The 20,811-nt window shown below is 42.1% G+C and overlaps 1 protein-coding gene across 17 annotated transcripts in view; it reads left to right on the forward strand.

Annotated features, from left to right (window-relative positions):
* The first annotated feature begins 17,350 nt into the window (after positions 1-17,350).
* Positions 17,351-20,811, forward strand: part of carmil3 (capping protein regulator and myosin 1 linker 3) — a 63,680-nt gene continuing 60,219 nt past the window's right edge. For 13 of the 17 annotated variants that reach the window (XR_013467061.1, XR_013467062.1, XR_013467063.1 and 10 more), the window contains exons 1-2: positions 17,352-17,509; positions 19,470-19,564. Coding sequence is in view for 11 of the 17 variants with exons in the window: in XM_040171199.2 (XP_040027133.2) it covers positions 17,458-17,509; positions 19,470-19,564 (147 nt within the window). In the remaining 6 variants the exon portion in view is untranslated. Of the gene's footprint in view, positions 17,510-19,469; positions 19,565-20,811 lie in introns of all 17 variants that reach the window. The other 4 variants (XR_013467064.1, XM_078098711.1, XM_078098710.1 and 1 more) reach the window with 3 other exon arrangements.

Raw genomic sequence — 20,811 nt, forward strand, 5'->3', positions numbered from 1 at the left:
GGTATTTACACTACAGAGGCAGAAGGAACGGGCGGAGGAGGCGGGGGAACGGGCGGAGGAGCCGGGGGACTGCTGGCGGCCTGCTAGCGGACAGTGGAACCAAAGTCCAACACGTGTGTGCGGCGTTGGTCACCACGCAGCTTCTGGTTTCTGCCTCGTTCCTAAACTGGGGGCGGGGGCAGTGAGGGAGGGCCGTGGGGGGGAGTAGGGTTAATGGGGCTATTTTTAGTCGTGAATCTCCATCTGAATTGTCTTGCATTTTTGGTGACATAGCGTACATGAGGTGACAAAATCTCTTATTATGGCCCCATTAGCAGAAAGCGTTTGCCTAATACCAGAGAGTACTCGGCTCTCTGTCTCTCTCTTATCCACATTTATATACTACACTGTGTGGCCAAAAACACACATGAAGCCCCTCCTTTTAACTGCCCCAGTGAAGGACCTGTGTTCTCCCAGCAGGTGTATTGAGTTAGCTGTCAGAATCCTTCTTCTTTCGTCTTTGTGGAAGCAATGAGCTGAAGAGAGGAATAGAAAATTGCCAAAGGGAAACCAGGACTAGCTCAGGACCTAACCCTGTCACGGGACATCTGAGGAAGCAGCTCAGCAGCCTGGCCTAAGTGCAGCTGTATTTCCCCCCCTGCAGAACAGATCATTTGTTCAGCTGTCCGGCTGCTGCCTTATTTTTCCACAGAACATACAGATGTACGCGGCCGTGGAATATTTCTAAACGCTGGGGGCAGGAGATAGTGTCAGGACCTTCCTTTTTATTTATCTGCTCTGCACGGCTTCCCGGGAACTGAGCTGGTCGACTGCTCCGAGCAGGGTGATCATATCCGCCAGAATGTTGTTGTGGCGGATTAAGACTCTGGAGAGAAGTCTGCAGAGTGTGTGTGTGTGTGTGCGTGCGTGCGTGCGTGCGTGCGTGCGTGCGTGCGTGCGTGTGTGTGTGTGTGTCTCTGTGATGGACTCCATTTGCACCACCGATCATTACGGAGAAAAAAGAAAACTAGAACATGATACCCAATTACAGACACACAAAAACACAAAGAGAGAGAGAGAGAGAAAGAGTTAAGTGTGTTCATTAGCCCTCTGTGTCAGATTGGTTAATTGTTCAATGAAGTGAGTGGAATAATAAGTTGAGGGGGATGTTATGCTGTTAGTGCAATGTTCACAGGGATTTATTCTCATCAGCTTTGCCTCTTATTGTCTTACACAGATCATGGAGGGAAGTTAACAGCTAAGGGCTGAAGGAAAGAGGCTGAGGCAGTGTTTGAGCAACTGCCCACTCACTAAATACCAACAGACACTCACTGTGTCTCTGACCATTAAGTGTTGTCCCCTGTCATTTGGATGGATAATTCTGTCCACCTTAAGGCGGTACTAATACGCATGTTTTTCCTACACAAGTACTGCTTTGTTTATGTATAACCAACATGCACGCAGCTGGGAGCGGTGACGTAGTAGAACGTCCATGAAGGGAGGTAGGCCGGATGGATGGATGGGTTTAAAAACCTTCACCCAGAATGCTGCTGTTTGTGGCCAATGGGAAACCCAGAAGTCAACGTTCGTAGTTAAAGGAGCAGTAGACCGACTGCCCCACCACCCCTTCCTTACCAGCTCAAAGACTTTTATGGTCAGAGTCAGTGTTGGGTTTGTCTGTCCTGGGGTTAGGGTTAGATTTTAAGGGCTCATTTTTAATTAGCAAGAGTACAACAAGTATTTGTTAAGGACAATAAACCCTTTGATTAGGTTTAGGACAAAGATTGTGGTTTGTGTTTAAATTACTGTGGAATTTGTGTTCCATAAAGGTCGTAGAATGTATAATTAAAAGGAACCTCTTGTAATTCAATAATTGCTTGTTACTTGAGATTCAAATTAAAAGGATAAAAAAAAGCTTTAATAAGATATCATTTGACCCGTTTTATGAGGAAGCGTTGAAAGTCAACACAGTGCTTGAAATATATTGTCTGACATTGTCTTCTCTCGCTGTGGTGATGAAGGTACTAATGCTTCCCAGAGTCATGACCTCTCTGGTGATGATGTAATGTGCTGCCTGTATGACTTGTATCACTATTAATTCTTTATCAGACTTATTACAAGACCAGCGTTTTTTTTGTTTTTCTGGGCCGCTGAGGATTAAACCCAACTATTATTTCATCCTATATGTTTGACACACAATTTTCACACAAATAGACTCATGGGTGTTGAAATAATATTGTATTTAAAGTGTGGTACAGCTTCTCCAGCTCTTCACTGAAGCTACGTTACATTCCCAAGCCTCCTTCGTGTTTATGCCGGCAGCATTTATCGAATGGAAATATTTTAGATGTGTTGCTTATCATTTATACTTATTTTCCCCCAAATTCAAAATGATATTTTTTGATTCTTTTCGGTAATTGGCAGCACAGTACAAGTACGAACAAAAAGATTCTTGTTAATATTAGTTGAGGCCGCAGACGTTTTGGAGCCCACCTTCCTTCACAATCTGCCAAAACAACGTGGTCTCAGAACCCCAGCTTCTATTAAAAGCAACAAATAACCGGAGTGCATTCCTAATTAGTAAACCGAATAATCACAAGTCAAAACGAAGCAAGGTTCTATGCCAAGGAGTCAGCGTGCACCGCGGCAACATAGGAAGACCTGAGCTTTCCGTTAGAAGCCGGCAAACATCCCAACTTATCAATAAAACCGGCTGGTGTGTTACTACCACAAGTGAGAGGTGGTGAGAGAAAGTTAACAGGCCACCTTATTTTTGTTTTAGCGTTCAGGAGGTTAAAAGTGGTGGCTCTTTTCAACATGGTTGTCAGAGTGGAGTAATAAGGATGTGAGGGCGCTGTCCGTGGTGCTGGTCGCGCAGAAATCGCTGTGCTGCACAGCAGTTGCAGTGACTTTGTTCTGCTCTAATGACCGATGTATGTATGTATGTCTGTATGTATGTATGTATGCCCCAAACCGGTTAGAAGACTTTAGCATACTTATTGTAATTAATTAATTGATTCATTAACGAATTCCTATCAGGGCAAGACAAAATATAAGTGTCATTGTTAAATGTATAGTTTGTTGTAGTATGTATGTAAATTTGATGGTTATTGTTTATTATTAATATTAAACTATACAATACAATATGAACTGTGTTGCAGTAAAAATAAGACTATTAATATATGGATTTTAAAATAATATGTAATCAATAATATTGTAATTTATAATATATATTACATGTCTTTGAAAGATGTAAGTCAATGTTTTTTGGGTACTTTCTCCCAGTGCGCTGGGACAGTCCGTGAATTGAGGGGCAATTGCGAACAAAGTGTTCAACTAGCAAACAGATGCCAACACAAAGCTGAGGATACAATAAGCTTCACCGCTCCTCATCAATAAAATACCAAATATGGTTGATTATAAAAAATCTTAAATCTAAGATTGAACTCATTCTGGAGCGTGTCAATACACTGTGACAGGTGCAGCACAGAACACGCCCACCAATGACATCACGTGTGGTCAGAGCTGCAGACACGTAGGGCAATGAAATATCTTTTCAGCCTGCCATTATTGTAAGTAGTCTCAAATAAAGCTCATATACGCATGCATGAACACGTCTAGGCTCCTCCAACATCACGCTGTTTCTAAATCTCCTTGCAATTACAACAATGAAGCGACTCTGATCTGCCATGTTGTAGTGAATGTAGGGCACTTCGTTAAAGCACGGACAGCTCCTCTGAAAATGAAACCGCAACATAACCTGCCACGTTTACATAAATAGGCCCCGGCAGCTCCATGCATCCATGTGTGTCTGCTGCCACCTGCTGGACTGGTGCCCTCTCCCTGCTTGCTGCATACTCATTAAGGCTGTCAGGCTGCCAGGCTCTAGGGGCCCATCCCAGCATGCAAAGGGAACACCTTTCACAGATCATCTGTTCATTACAAAGCTAACTCACTTATGCATCACTCACTATCACACCTTTGGTCAATTAAGATTCTCGAGTCTCAATGACCTACATGTCTGGGATGTGGGGGGGCGGAGGGGGGAGTGCCGCAGAGACTTCAAAGAAGAAATATCAGGCCAAAAAATTAAACCTCTTTGTTACGAGATTAATACAGCTTCATAACGCCTTGATAGTAAGTATTGAAATTAGTTTGTCGAGATAATCCATTACAATAATCAGATATCAGGTATTCTATCTGAATAATACCTTGGATGATATACTTTTAACCATTACAGTGTCCGTGTGAAATGACATTTGTAACTGTTCATTACAGTGTTCTCCGGCTGAACAAAACAGTTCACGAGACTGCTGTCACTTCAGAAATCCTGAATTTAATATAAATGTCAGAAAGGAAAAACACAGCAGAAGGCTGTATGACAGTGCTAATACGATTGTGCACGTTGTATTGGCTTTCTGTCAAAGGGCACGAGTAAGTTATTCACCCCCTGCCCCACCATACTGTGACTATAGGGCATCATTTGGAAGCCTTTTTTTTACTCAGTGCATTCAGCAGAACATATGTAATAGCTCAACTCCACACAGATATCGTGCATCATCATCTGCACTGGACTTCTGAAATATCTCATTAGTTCAAAGTCATATAAGTAGTTCTTATAAGATTTCAAACTGATTTAACTATTATGCATATCTGATGAGTAGAACATAGTCAAAGTGTGCTTTAATGCCGTCATGTTTGATCTAGTTTATTAACATTATCAAATAATTTCTTTTACTTTTAGTTAATTAAAATATAACTAAGCCTTAAATGTCGTCAGAACCCATGTAGTTGAAGTCTTCTATGAGAAAACGTGTCAATCAATTTGAGAGTGAGAGATTGATGCTTGGATTATACCTCTCACGCCTCAGCAACTTTTTTTTTTCTTTCCCTTTCCAACCCGACTCAAATATCGCCTCGGAAAGCAATAGATTTCTGGATGGTACTTTTCCCTTCGTCTGCTAACTTTCTTTTTTCAACAGAATATGCTTCTTTCCCCAGAAGCTTCCATTCAGAGATCATTCTCTTTCTTACCCCCACGTCTTGCCCCCCCTGGCCCGATAAGGCAACACATTTCTCCTATGTATGCAAAAGAGATTATCTTGGAATCTTATTCATCTTTTTTTCTAGCTGCTTTTAGGCTGCTAATCTCCATCTCCAACTCACACAAGCCACGATAACGACTTTTTCCAAATAAGGCCCAAATCCCCATCGAGCTACAGCTACAAGAAGTCAACCGAAACCCCTACGAGAGCTTCAGACTCTAACTGGTTCGTTCTCAAGATAACAATTTGGTAAGACTCACAGACTTGCAGACTCTGTAGGTTTCCGAAGCCAGCTGTCTTTAGTCCTTCTCTGATCGTTGTCTTTCGTCCCCTGCTGTTGCAGCGGTGGGAAATACAGACCACAGCTGCTTTCTTGATGGCTGCTGTGAAGGCTGGGCAAGCCGAGCTGTCAATAAAATGAAGGGCAGGGAAGGAAGAGATTGTGAATGGGGGCACAGAGAGTTTAAATAAAGAACTGGCACATGGCTAAAAGTAGATCACTTGCTCCATAATTAGGGGCACAATACATCTTTTTAAAGTGGATATTTGAAAGTGTTTTCTCCTAAAAGTGGGGAAAGGGAACACTTAGGATTCCTTGGGTGAATTCCAGATGATCCCCTCAAAATGTAGCACTCATTTATTTATCAGGTTTTATCCTTCCAATGATTATTTAACTAGTTATTTTTCTCCACATTTTACTAATGAATAGGTGTTGGTAGAAATGTAGGTTTAAACTTTAAGTAAAGCACTTAGATGCAGGGCCAGAAGATGTTTTCTAGTCATTCCAGTGAGACTTGTGACTTTTACCACCATCCCATTAGGTTCCCCTTAATGTCCGCATGCTGGTCCATAACAAAGTCTGACAACTGCTAAAAATATTGTTACATTTTTAAGTTCTATGGTTCCCAGAGGGTGAATCCTAACTTTTTTCCGCAGCCCTATGATATTTTTCTTTTAAATAAGCTCATAATTTCCTTTAATGTATAAAGATCTCAACTTAATTATCACATCAAAACACTTGCAGTTGCAGAGCTGGTTGGCAAATTTTTTGCCGATAAAAATAGTCAACGCCCCCAGTAAATGAGTCCTGGTGGTTTTGGTAACAATGACCTTTCAGTTAGTGCTGCTAACTGACAAACATTTTGGTCAGTCGTAGTGTTTTGGAAAACATAATGGCAACTTTTCTATTAAAACTTGCTACTAATCTAACTTTTTCTTCTCTAAAAATGTCAACACATTCTCTGCAGAAGGTGCTGAAGTTGCTGGCAGCTATTGTCTACTTTACCATATGATTTGTTGTTTGATCCCTGCAAGATGGTTCATTGTAATTTTGTCGCGCTCTTTAAAACTGTCGCTGTGTCCTACACTTCCACAACAAAGCACCTTCAACTGCGTTGCCATGGGTACTACAGGGCACTTAAATGAGCTTTGGTGGCTTTTGGTCTAATTAAAACCGTGGCCCTGCAGTTTTGTAGTGAATCAATTTACAATTTTATTCCAATGCAGGTTTGTGATGTGACATGTAGCCGTTTACATGAACTGCCTGATTTGGCTTACATCCCTCCACCCTCATTATTAATCCATGTGCTACGCTGTCTGCTAAGTGTAGGGTTACCTGCGCACACACAAAACATTATGAGACAAATTGTTTATTTTTACATGTTCGGTATTCGTCTCAAGGATAAAATGAAAGCTCAGCAACGATTTCATTTTTTTAATGAGAAGATAATTACTTAATAATCGCCTTAGAAGATGAGTAATCGAGTACTCAAATATAAAACGTTGGAAGTTGTGTCCTTTGTTGTTATTGCAGAGGCACCGATGTATTGTCTCTTCACACTGTCTTTGATTTCTGCTAAAGTCACCCCGTAAATAAAAGGAAGGGACATTTTTCACTTGGACAAAGCCCGAGAGAACAATTCCCCGTGTGGATTGTTTTGTTGCCTGCTGGTTATTGGAAAGTAATTTGATCCGGAGGCTGCGTGATTGATTAGCGACTTTGTCTTCAACCTAAGCTTCTACTGCAAAGCATCAAAAGGTATAACGCTTTTAAAATAAGCTCTTTTACGGTATTTGGTGTTTCTGTTTAAACTAGAAACCCTGCGTCAGTGGTGGTGATACATCAACTGCCGAAACTCTTTAATCCCTCTCCCAACAGTTTCACTTTGATGCTGAAATGCGCTGCAAAGGCTGTGCTGCATATAAATCTTCACCTTACTAAATCATTACTTCTGTCTTCAGAAACATATCAAGAAATTCCAGTTTCCACTTTCATTCATTGCATTTCAGGAGCTTGTTTCAACTTGATGATTCATTTGAATAAGACAGGTGATTGTTTTGTTGAGGGTCGTCCATCAGGCTTATACCACACAGGTTCCTTACCCTCCTCTATTCCTCAGCTGGACCCGTCTGAATAACTTCCTAATGAGACCCATGTCCACTCGCTGAGAAACAGACTCGCCTAAAGGGCCGGGGGGTGGAAGCCGGCTGTAGCACAAATATCCCCAGAAAGAAATACATAATCTTTCATAATATTTGATCATTACCATCAAATCACGGTTATAAGATCTGCTCATGAAGGCTTTTTATAATCATACAACCTGTGGTTGTATTTGAGCGAAAGCAAATCAACACAACAAAGTCAAGTTTTGGTATCTGTAGAAAATGATGTGAAAATTTGTATTTACTTCTTTTGTACGGTTTATTATAATAACATAATGGTTCTAAGGGGAGGGGAAGTGTTGTAGAACTATAAGAAAAATAAATCTGTCAAAATGTAACACTCAATGTTGCAACTCTGTGTGTGATATTTCTATGTTCTAAAAACGATATTTGTCTGTCTTTAGAGCTCAGATAGACAATCCAGTTAAGGAAGAAAGCAGAATAGAAATGGGATAATCCAATGGCACGAGATCAGTTTCAAGTATTTAAGTATTCCAGCTTTCATGAGACAGAGAAGTGGTTACTGTGCTGGATGCTGCACGCTTTTGACAAACACAAAGAGCATAATTGAGCAAAATTCTGATAATGAATGAAAATATGTTGATTGCCATTCTCCACTTGTCCACCGAAGACCCCCAGACTGTCCCAACTATATATATATATATATATATATACCGGGAAGGATCAAAAGAATCCTCCATCAACAGGAGACTCTTCTCTCCGCTGCCTGCTTGGCCAAAACGGAGAAGATGAGTAGGAGAATCTTCCATCGGGTCTTTTGAGTCCCGACCCACAGACTTTCAAATCCATAATTCACCCTAGATAGAATCCATAAATTATTACATGTTACTCATGTAATAATTTATGATCTCCGTATATTTATTCAATTCCATTTCTGTGACGAATACCGCTGTTGGAATCTCTTTTTTTTTATTCAGTATTTTCCTATTTCTAAACATTTTTCTTTTCTGATTAATCAAACTACAGGCACATAAGAATATCACTTCAGTCTGTACTGCGTATAATTCTATATTTGACAGATACAAGAAATTGGTGAAGACCAAAGCAGAGTATGTAAATGTAAACAGGCCATGTACGTGTTTGCAGACTTGTTAGGAATAACGACTTAATTTGATATATATATATATCTATATATTATATAGATATATATATGTATATATGTATATGTATATATATATATATTATATTATATTATATATATATATATATATATATATATATATATATATATATATATATATATATATATATATATATATATATATGTCCTGCTTGTTTTGGGCTTCTTCTGCCACCTTGTCGGATAAAGTCAATTATCCCATGATCTTAAAGAACCCTCCATGTGCTCGAGGTAACAGGGTGCGCACATGACTGCATCATTTATTTGACGTTAATGAATTTTTTTTCATGGGTAATCATAGACTTTCTCTATAGAATTAGTGTGCTTTCGAGTTCCTAATATTGTATTTGGATTGTGTGGAAGTGTTTTTCTTTACGGTCATAATAATAAAATAGTCATGAGAAGGAGCGCCACACAGCTCTTAATATGTGTGCATACACAGGCGGAAGCTTCCATTTTTTATAGTTTCTCCCCTTTAAAGAGCCCATAATTCACATTTAACAGCTAAATCATAACAAATGTAATTTTTCTGGCATCTGGAGACAAACTAATGTTGTTCTATCGAGAGAAAAGTAAACTGTTTTAGGCATTTACACACTAAATTAAGTTCTCATTGCGGCGCTAGTTGATTTTCGATGTTTTAGGATGCACATCCAGATCCCCGGAGATTCAAACTGCATTAACTATGCTCCACTCATCTTGAACACAACAGCGTTATGTTCTGCCTGATGCAATGCATTTTGTTATTTATTACCAGGAGTGCGTACAGATGCGCAAAACAGCACTCAATTTCTCCCACATTATGTTGTGTTACGGATCTAAACCTGCCTCCCATCCGGTGCATGCTGGGATGGGCTCCAGCCTCAGAGAAGGAACAGATGGGCAAAAAGAATTAATGAGTTAACGAATGAGGGACTGCACGTACGCCTGACTGCTCACAGATGTGAAATATGTATCTTTCGATACTTATGATTTCCATTGTGTCCATCTTTGGTCTTGTGTCTAATTCACTAAAATCTTCCGTTATAATGACCAGTGTACAGTATATGTTGAAATGAAATACAACCTAACATGTTTCACTATTCATTCATTCAAGATATGAGTTTGTTGTTTGGTGCCCATTGTGAAGGTCAGCCAAATGCTCCATAACTTCGGAGGGATGAGTGCTGCATTACTGTGCAGCACTCATCCCTCTTTTCTCCAGCCGCAACCTCTGCTTCTCGTCCCACGCGTCCAAATGCTCCTGCGTGGGACAGAATAGACTCCATGCAGATCGAGAGACACTTTGAATGCTGCAGGTGTTTGCGGTGGATGTGGTCATCATGTCAACGAGCAGCACAGTAACCGATGACCACACACCTGTGAATTCATGTCCCAGAACGCATAAACACTATCGACTCTTCCGCTTGAGCTCGTTCTGAAACCGTGCCGTTGGATTAAATGGAAGGTGCTTAACCACTCTAAAAACTCTCCCTCCATACTAATGCATGCTGTGCACATATTGCAATTTCACTCGGGTGCTTGAATCTATGTATTGACATTGTAATCCCATACAAAAAGTCTGTTCTATCCTGCCAAGGACCGAAGGTGACGTACAGTTGTAGTGAAACGTTTACATACACTTGTAAAGAACATAATGTCATGGTTCGAGTTTCCCGTTATTTCTACAAGTCAGATTTTTCTCAGAGTGATTGGAACAGATACTTCTTTGTCACAGAAAAACCTTCATGAAGTTTGGTTCTTTTATGACTTTTTATTATGGGTTAACAGAAAAAGATCCAATCTGCTGGGTCAAAAATATACATACAGCAGTGCTAATATTGGATTACATGTCCTTTGGCCATTTTCACTTCAATTAGGCGCTTTTGGTCGCCATCCACAAGCTTCTCGTTGGATCTTTGACCACTCCTCTTAACAGAATTGGTGCAGTTCACTTAAATTTGATGGCTTTCTGACATGGACTTGTTTCTTCAGCATTGTCCACATGTTCTCAATGGGATTTAAGTCAGGACTTTGGGAAGGCCATTCTAGAAGCCTAATTCTAGCCTGATTTTGCCATTCTATTACCACTTTTGACGTGTGTTTGCAGTCATTGTCCTTTGGAACACCCAACTGCGCCCAAGACCCAACCGTCGGGCTGATGGTTTTAGGTTATCTGGAAGAATTTGAAGTAATCCTCCTTCATTATTCCATTTACTCTCTGTAAAGCACCGGTTCCATTGGCAGCAAAACAGCCCCACAGCATAATACTACCACCACCGTGCTTGACGGTAGGCATGGTGTTCAAGGCCTCACCTTTTCTCGTCCAAACATATTGCTGGGCATTGTGGGCATTCTTCACCCTCCTGACCAATTTTCTTTGAGCAGCAGGAGATAGCCTGGGTTTTCTTCCTGATCGTGGAAGTGACAAAACAGTGCCAACAACTGTATATGTATTCTTCTCTGAATGCTGGTGTCCTCTTCAGGGTTTTTGTTGTATCCACTGAAATGATTTAAACGACGTTTCAAATGGGAACATGTGTGCGTCGCTACAGTTGTGTCAGCAAAAGTTAGTTGGCGATTGTTGTCAGCATTAGCAGAAGATAAAACGTAGCTGCTACTTCCATACTGTACCGACACAGAGGTAATACAGGTGCCCGGATATTCCAAACAAAGACAGTTGAACAGAAAGAAATGAATAAACATATGGGGTGGAGGGATACAAATTCCAAAAAATCGGCCAATTGATACAGACTAAAAAAGTTGCCATATGCTAATCTGTTTAAGGACGGGGACAATAATAAGGACAATAAAGAAAACTATTGAGAGCGTAATTTCTGCTATTAGATCCCCCTAAATGTTAAGCCTTGAGGTAGTTTTAAAGCCTGCCATCTCTTCGTGGTAATGCATTTTTCATGATATTCTACATATTGGGTATGTGCAAACTTTTACATGAATATGTGTTGAGATAATCATTTTTAACAAAAACACAATACAAATAACATTGGTGATACATTTGCTATAAAATAATGCTATAATTCAACTATCGTCAATTTTAAGGGAAAGTATACATGCATATAAATCAATAACAACAGAAGGCAACATGTTGCTATATAAATTTGTAGATAAACATTGGATTATTATAAAACAATGCCGTACATTTTGAAGCGTACATTCTCAGTTACATACTGTAGGTCAAAAGCACTCAACCTTTTTTTATTTAGATCTCTTACATGGTTGTTGTTATTATATAATAAGAAATAATATATCATAATCAAATATTTGTTTTCATATAATGATTTCAGACTTTACGCCTTGTTCCTTTGTACATTGTAACACAATACCAATGATTAAATGTTCCATCATTAGAAAAATACTGCAAATATCATGTTGTCTTTAAGGTGCTCGAAGGTGGTGTAACATATCACCTGGATGAGAAAAGAAGACTTCAATTGGTTTTTCAAAATAAAATCTAAATACCTCACCATCTACCAACATTTGTCTCCAGCGCTTTATACCATACTACCGTACTCTGATCAGTCTTGTATGACTACAACCTCTCATTTCTTCTGCATCCTCTAACCCTCAGCCTCAACCCTCCTTCGTTAGCATTATAGATCTGAGAACTATCTCAGATCAGATTTTATATCCACGGCAGTGCCAGGAGGTCTGTGAGGTCTGAGAAATCCTCTGTCTAACTCATAAAAATCAACCGTTACAAGGAAATGGCGAAAGTGAAGGTCTCATCCTCGCCACCATTCCGGTTAGAGTGTGATGTCAAATCCGGACTTTTAAGAGACATTTAATATCTCAAAGACGTCTGTGGGGAGGGGGGGGGGGGGGGGGCATCGAAGCCCTTTAGGCACCATGTCCAATCAATAGGCTTCTCTGCTGCTTGCCGTGTGACATTAACAGATCAGTGGAGCCGTGAGATAGAGAGCCGGAGACGCTGTTATCCACTCTCCGGTCTCGTAAGTGATCCTCGGCGTTGGTTCCAATAAGTCCCCAACTCGCTATCTTTATTTCTTTTTCTTGAGGCGCCAGTGCAGTAAAGTGGGCAATCGGACAACAGAAAGCCTGTTAAGAGCAGGAAGCCTTGGCCGAGGCGACTGCGTGAAGCCTCTGGTGGAGTGCAGCACGTCAATCTGTCTCCATGGAGCCAGCTGTTTCCCACTCCCTCTTAATCTGTGTGCTGGCTGGCCAGTTTGGCAACTGGCTGCCGGCGTTTCTCAAGTAGAGTCATCGCTGTGAAGGTCAACTGAAATGTGTGCCCTAAGGAAGCCCCAAAAATAGATGGGAGTTAAACCCATCAAGTGTATCTAGTGGGACAGCGGTGGTGGAAACAAGTATGTGTACTGCGTATGGGGATACCACAACGCTCTTTCTGCCGATCGCACAAGTCGTAGTGTTGCACTCGGCCCCACGGAAGCAGCTGTGTTAGTGAGCGAGTTAGCGTCAGGGGTCTCAAACTCAATTCAGGTGCGGGCCAGATGCAGCCCGCCCCCCATGTCACTCACATGCATGCCGCATTCACTGGACATTATAACATTGTCCCACACAGCAGTTAACAGCGGGGTTGCTACAATATGAAACTCGCGGGCCGCACTAACATTAAACTTTCATATTAAGGCTGGGGCCACAAAATATCGTCCCAAGGGCCGCAATTGGCCGCGAGTTTGAGACCCCTGCCTTACATGGTCGTTTAGCATGGCATTTAGTGAACAAGTTGAGGTCCAAGGAGGCAAATTTGTCCAAGATTAAAAAACAAACCAAACACATCTTAGCTGAACTATAGTTTTCCTTCGACCCTGTTACATTAATCGTCTCCTTAAACGGCTCCTCAGATTTATGTTGGGCCTCAACAGTGTTGCCAACTTGGACGCTTTCAACCCAAATTAAGTTATTTTCCCTGGCCTCGGCTCGTATAACTGGTTTTTGGTGGCTTCTGCTAATTGTACCACTGTTTGTACAATTTGGCCAGTTTCCCCCCCTGAGATATAAGACCTTTATTTCACTCCTTTTTTAATGAGTATATAGTCAGTGAGACGACATGTCTTGTACAAGATTTTAAGACAATGTGCCTAATTTAGGACTTGTTTACACACAATTTATATGTATACACATTCATACATATGTATGAAAAGAAACTCAGGTACTTTGTCTACATCATTTAAGTGACACAGTGCACATTAATCAACATGGACGTCAACAACATCATTGTAAATGTGCCTCTCCACAGCTAATTTTACCCCGCGGTACCGACACGATTAAAGATGACAAATGACAAAGAATATTTTCTACAATGAAAACAAAAGAGGGAAGAACACTTTGTTCTATAGCGGCCTTTAACAAGTGATACATTCAGACCAACGTACTACAGAAACCGATCCCTTTAGGGAGCCCCCGGCCCAAACTGCATCCTGTAATTAAACTAGTTCCACCGAGAATCAGTGACTAAACTAATTAAAAATGCCCACAGAATGAAAAATACTTTAAATTGTGTTACTGCAGTACAATTTCCATAACAGTGTCTTTACTTTGAATATATTTTTTATTACAGGCCATAATTGGTGCTTTGGCAGATGAGTAAAATTTAAATCAGAGCAGAAGTCTTGACATCAAATAAACGTGTGTGCGTGGTACTGATGCTGACCGTGTTCAACCAGACGAGGGCAGTGTACCACAGCTCTGTTGCCCACAGATGAGGTACTCTAGCACTTTGGTGAATGTTGGAGTGGGATCAAAAAGCTTGCTTTGAAACATCATCTTGAGTCATTACCGACATCAGGAACAACTGTGATGTGGCAGCTGCTGGCGCTGTTACATACGCTGGCTGTTATGGAAGTGGGTGCCAGAGTGCTTCGCACTCCTCTTCTTCTCCCTCTCTGAGTGAAGCTGCGATATGTGAATCGTTCCACTTGTCCAACCTTGCAAAGGTTGTCCAGTTATTTCACTCTATTGTCGGGATAACAGTTGTTTTCCCTCCAGTGTGAAACATTCTATAACCCCTCCCTTTAATGTATAGAGTATGTTTTTCGACTACATGTTACAATAGTACTTTTGGGACAAATCAAGTAGAGCAAAAACATATTTTCAACAAAAAGTGTTCTTTGTAGTTTCACACACACACACACAAGCCTTGTCTGCTTCAAACACATAGCTGTCTGAGCAGTAAAAAGCTTTTATGTCATGCCAGCACAGGGACTACCTAGACCAAGTAGTAATTGAGGGCATATTGAGCATCTCGACTCTATGAAATGCTGCACTGATGAATAAATAATGGCACGTCCTTTCAAGTGCATCTTTGAACAGCGCTGAAGTTTTTAACCCGATCCAATCTGGCTATAGGCCCTGCACGCACACACACACACACACACACACACACACAACCATGAAACTCCTATTCCTGTTGATTATTTCTTGGTACCCCTGCGACATCCCCCTCCCCCCTGTCTCTGGCATAATGCCCCCCACTAAGTCTTCTTTCATCACTGTAAAGTATCAGTGGGACGCAGACACAAAGGACTCACACAGACATGCGCAAACTCACACAGACGCATGCATGCATTTGCATTTGCATGTTTGTTGCTTGTTAGGGCCAACTTCTGAGTGTATAAATGACCACAGACACAGCTGCACCCTCCAACCACCCATTCATCAGTGTCGTCATGTGAACAATTGTCATGGCAGGATGGTGGTGTGTGGGACTGAAATGGTTAATAAAATCCTGGTCTAATTCTGGCTTTCTGTATGAACAAAAAAAAGACCCAGCTGAACTGTGTTGCATAAGCAATGACAAGTGGCAGCCACTCAGATGAGGGGGTGAATCATACATCAGTGTTACAGCTTAAGCTTCAACCTGGTCTCAGTTCTACCTCCCAAAACCCATCTCAGTCGTAAGTGGTGATCTCGCAATTCCCGAGGAGGAAGGCACCGAATAAAACGGTTTGATATATGACTCCATTCCACTTCACATCATTACAGAAATATTGCCATGAAAACACATGTATCACAAAAAGCATCAAATCTACTTTCTGCTTCAACACAATAGAAACATTACTTTCACGTGAAGAGATATTTAAGATTCCTTCAAATCACATATTTTCTCTTAACAAATAGGCAGACACAGGGGAATATGGGAATGCAAGTAAATGCTTTGACTCTGTAAAGCCTTTCTATTGATCTAACCATGAATATTTTGAAGATCGAGTGTTCAAAATTGTTCTGACAATGCAGGTTTACCTTCAGTGGTCCACCAGGAAATTAAAAAGCCAGGTTTACTGACCTCACACTAGTATTTCCATTACAGAATCTGCTCGTCTTACTGCTCATATTTTGGAGGTCATTTAGCGTCAATAAAATCATTGAAATTCATTTTTCAACTGTTGGTGTTGTAAGGTGCAATTTAACTTTGCTTCTAGGATGAAACTCTTTTGTTGGCATAGAAATATAACTGTTGTAATTGAATTGCATGTGCATTTCTGTTGATTGTGCTTAGTTTTCTGTCTTTCTGCCATTTTTAATTAACCTAAATATTAATCCAGCCTATTTTGGACAGAACACACTTGAAAGAGATGAAGGTTCAATACAAAAACATTATGGATGAATAAAGTCTTCACTATTTCTTAAATAAGTCAAACATTCTGATATATATAATCCAATATGTACATTTAATACAGTACAATACAACCAATTAATCATGAAACAGTTAAATCTATTCAAAAACTACAATTGTCATAATATTTTCACAATAGTAGTTTTATTGGAGTTCACTTTTATTTCAAAATACAGACATTGAAAAGCTTTTTTTTAATTTCATGACCCTGTTCGTGACAGTTGGCCGTCATCAGGAACTGCCCCCCTCAGCCTTTCAGCCAATCACATGTGCCCTTGGGCTCCGAGCAGATTCATTTATTACTAATGGCGCCCGCTTCTCCAATTTAGTCCTAATATCCAAAGTAAAATCCTCTGTCGGTGCCTGAAACCACTCTTCATAGTCAAAGTAATGAATGCGTGAACGCCACAGTGGTCTCAGGTAATGTTAGTCTATGTGTGTCTTTACTCTTCGCCGAGTTGATTCTTTGAGAACGTCTTTGGAATCAAAGCGCTGCGTTTACACGGAATTGGCCCTTTAACTGTTACCTGCTAATGTTTTCGCTTTCTCTTCATTTTAATTCTGTGTTTTAAATATAAAGTAACTATAAAACCAAGCTAGCTAGGTAAGGAAGCACGTCTAGCGTTGTTATGCTAAATGTGCACTACACATTGTTCGTAGATTGAAGCTAACGGTAGCCACGTTAGCTTCCGCTATTGACGGTCAAGTGACAGGTGAAGGGGGCGTGGCCAGGTGACAACTTCACTGTGACATTAGGGAAAATTGGTTCTTAAAGTATTTACTTTTGATTTAATTAAAAAACAACTGAAAAATTATTAATTTATGTATGTATTTATTCAAGAAAAAAATACAGCGGCAAACTGTTCCTTTAGTGAAACGCTCCTTCATTGTTTTTTTTGACCGATCGTTCTAATTACTGCCATTCTGATTTACTAACTCGCCGCGTTGGATTTTCATTACCGCCGTTTTCTTTATTGTTTATGCATCCCAGATCCTTTCTAGCCAGTCAACCGATCCTCCTCAAACTAATTAAACTACAGACGAGCATCAATGAATCCGCCTCTGTGCTGAGTAAGTCCTCTCTCTCTCTCTCTCTCTCTCTCTCTCTCTCTCTCTCTCTCTCTCTCTCTCTCTCTCTCTCTCTACTGCGCGCTACAGGATCGCTGCGCGCCTCCACTCAGTCGGGACTGTTGCTTTGGCCGCAGCACCTGCAGGCGCGGAGAGGCGATAACATAAAGGGGAGGGGAGGAGGAACCATGGCCGCAAAGGAGACTTCAACGACGGGCTCCGTCAGCAGAGAAATTACAGGTAAGCACCATCCCGAGTTCCTTGTTTTTTAGTTCGCTTTTTAACTCGGATGTTTTTGCCGCAGGAAAATGCGTCCGGAGAGATCATGAACCCATCGGAGCGATTGATTTGTAAAAAGAAGGGGGGGGGGGGGTCAGAGTTATTTTCTTGATGCAAAAGTGATGCTGCGAGTTTTCATCTCGTGCGCGTGGGAGTTACAGCAAGACTGAGCGCTTCAACGTGCAGCGTGGGTTCAGCTCTCTGCGTAGACAATGCACATACAACACACACATGCGTACACGTTGATGCGCGTCTCTCACTGCTGGTCCAGACGCGAGTTAAATCCCGCTGGTCAAGCTCCGTCTGTCTGGTGTTAAGAGCAGGAGGGATTTACAACGGCGACACACCTGCCAGGGGGGAGGGGCAAGACCTGGAAGGGGGATTTGGGTTTATGATAACTAGGTAGGGGGGCTCAGATTCATTAAATTGTAAAAGAAGTTTGTGGGGATATGAGATGGGATTTAAGTGGAAAAGAGGAGGACTGACCCATCCTACTTCATCTCCTTCCTCTTCCTCCCTTCTCCTGCCCCTCTTCACCCTGGTCCTGGGGGCCGGTGCTGAGGTCAAGCCAACAGGCCTCGGGGGCGTCACGGAGTGTGTTGAAAGGTTTAAGCGATTGGTTCTTATACAGCTTAATGTCAATAACTCTCTGTTTGTCTTCAGCTGATCCCTCCTTCGATCTGCCGGTGTGATCCACAGCCCCCCCCCCCTCCCCACCACACACAACACACACACACACACACACACACACACACACACACACACACACACACACACACACACACGCACACACTACTCCATCCACAACCTCGTCCTCGGGTGGATAGGCAACTTCATGGGTTGCTGGATGTCGAATAGTGATAGCTCTGGGTTGTGCAGCACTCACGTCGAAAGAGAGTTGTTTAGATTGTGACACGATGGAGTGTCTTGACACAGCTTGATCTCCATCTGGTGCCCCCCCCTCCGCTTGATATGTGAATATTCACACATCCGGCAGACATATGTGCGTGTTTGCAGGATATAGGTTGCGTTGTGTTTGTGAATACAGGAGCATTTTGTGTTATGTTGGTTGTGGTGGAAAAGATGTAAATGGAGGAGGCCTCCGGTGCGGTTCACTGAGCTTCAGCAGGACAATGTTGTGGGGTGGAGCAGAAGCCTCTAAAGATGCAGCGATAGGTCTCCATTGAGATCAACCGGGCTACTCCTTTTTTTTCTTCTCTAAGGCTAAAAATAACCATGAGTCCCCCTCAGCTGGAGGTGTGTTTGTGCATTTATAAGTGTGTGTATGTGTCTGATGTCCTCAAGTTTGTGTCTGTGCAGCCATCTACTGCTCTTTGGGCCTGCTCACTCCAGTGCGGCTGTCATTAAATCCACCGGTCCAACATCACCTTCGACGCGGCGTTTTCACTGAGACATCGACACATTTTTCTAAAATTGAACAGCCGGATCTTACTGCAGTTATGAAATTCAGCGGTTCCCTTTTGCACGGTCTCGCTGAGCTGTAGGCAGAATGTTGAGCACCATGGCAACCCCTCGTGCACATTATTGCCTTACTTATCAATATTTGCTAGCAATTACTCTTTGTTGTCACAACAGGAGCACAATTGTCTTCTGTTGTTGCACTGGGTGACTTTCTTAATAGTAATAGGAAGTGTCACCATGTAAGCTCACACATAGAGGAATGACCTAATAGGCCATGTTGCGAGGATCAAAGTGGAGCCCTGCTATCTGAGCAGCTTTATATCCTGAGTTCACAGAATTTGTGTCAAATCGGTGCATCCTTCATATTTCTCCACATTTATGCATTCAATTTATTTTACCTGCCTCATTTTTCACCCAGCTGTACACAGGAATTTGTGGTTTTCCACCGTAACAACAACAACTTCTGATATTATGTCATTTTCTCCCCTCGTACCTCCAGAGAGCGTCAGGAAGGCGCTGGACAAGCAGGCTGTTAAGTTTGTGCGAGCCATCAAGCAGGACACCAGAAGCGGCAAAACAGAGGACAGGATTCTGGTGAGGCCAACACCCTTAAACCCCCCCTGTCTTCCCTCACACCAGGTCACCTGAAACCGTCTCTCATTGTTAAAGTGAAAGCGTCTTTGCGCATGAGGTGTGGAAGGGAATGGCCCCTGAAAATGGAAATCAATGTAAGTTAATGCGACAAATTGGAAGAGCCGTAAGAAGCCACAGATTACTCCAACAGACGCGGTGGAAATCGGGCTTAAGACAGATGCTGCCTAAGCAGAGTGAAGTGGACGTGGCCTACTGAGTCCGTCCTCACTGTTTATTAGATGTGGCAGGATGGCCCTAATGCCACAGACGTGTGTGTGTGTGTGTGTGCGCGTGCGTGCGTGCGTGCGCGTGTGCGCGCGCGTGCGTGCGTGCAGTTCACATGGGTTACATACTGAGGCTCCTTCCTGTACATACATTAGTTTGACCCAAAGGAGAGGGGTGTATGCCAGAGGACGTGTGGTCCACCTGCGACGTGTTCATGGAGCTGCTTACTGCTCTGCTGTTGGTCTGAAATGGTCAATTAGGCGGCCGTGCTGGTGGCCGATGGGCGAGCAAATCAAAACCACTAATCAGTGCTTCTCTCAGTTTTTAGGTCTCTGCTATTGTTTTGTCTTCCCCGTCTCCCTCCACCCCTCCATCCATTTCCATCATAATCACCCCCCCCCCCTTCTATTTTTGCCATCTCCTCTCTTTGTTTCCTCTCCCTCCCTCCTTATCTGTCCATCTCGATTATTCTCTTCTTTGTCATCACCCCCCCATCCCCCTACAACTCCTCTCTCTTTTTCTCTCCCCTCCATATTTACTCAAACCCAGAGAAGGGTATCAAGCTCCGCTTTCCATCAGATGCAATTCAATTAGGAACTCTGTCTTATGAGAGATTTTTTTAATATCCAAATGGGCTTGGGCCAAATTCCTTCAGGAGAAAGGAGGAGAGAGGGGCGGGTGGGGGGTATAAGTGTTCATTCTAGCTCCTTGTCAAGAGCACTGCTCTTAAAGGCAATCTTCTGACTCTAATGGGTACATTTGTTTGGATACACAAAGGCTGAACAGATGAGGGGATTTGCAGTTTGGAGACTTTGTTTTGTGCACAGAAACAATCACTCAAGGTGGAAAACATCCCTGATGATAGTTGGAAAAAGATGAATCATTGAGGATTGTGGAGGAGATATGGAGGTGAGTTTCAGTCTCGCTTTTCCAAGCCTGAAGGGTTCAGGCGAGGCTTGCTTTTACCTTCATCCTCCCTTTCA

This window comes from Gasterosteus aculeatus, chromosome 3 (genome assembly GCF_964276395.1).
Source record: "Gasterosteus aculeatus chromosome 3, fGasAcu3.hap1.1, whole genome shotgun sequence".
In the NCBI taxonomy this organism is placed as follows: Eukaryota; Metazoa; Chordata; class Actinopteri; order Perciformes; family Gasterosteidae; genus Gasterosteus; species Gasterosteus aculeatus.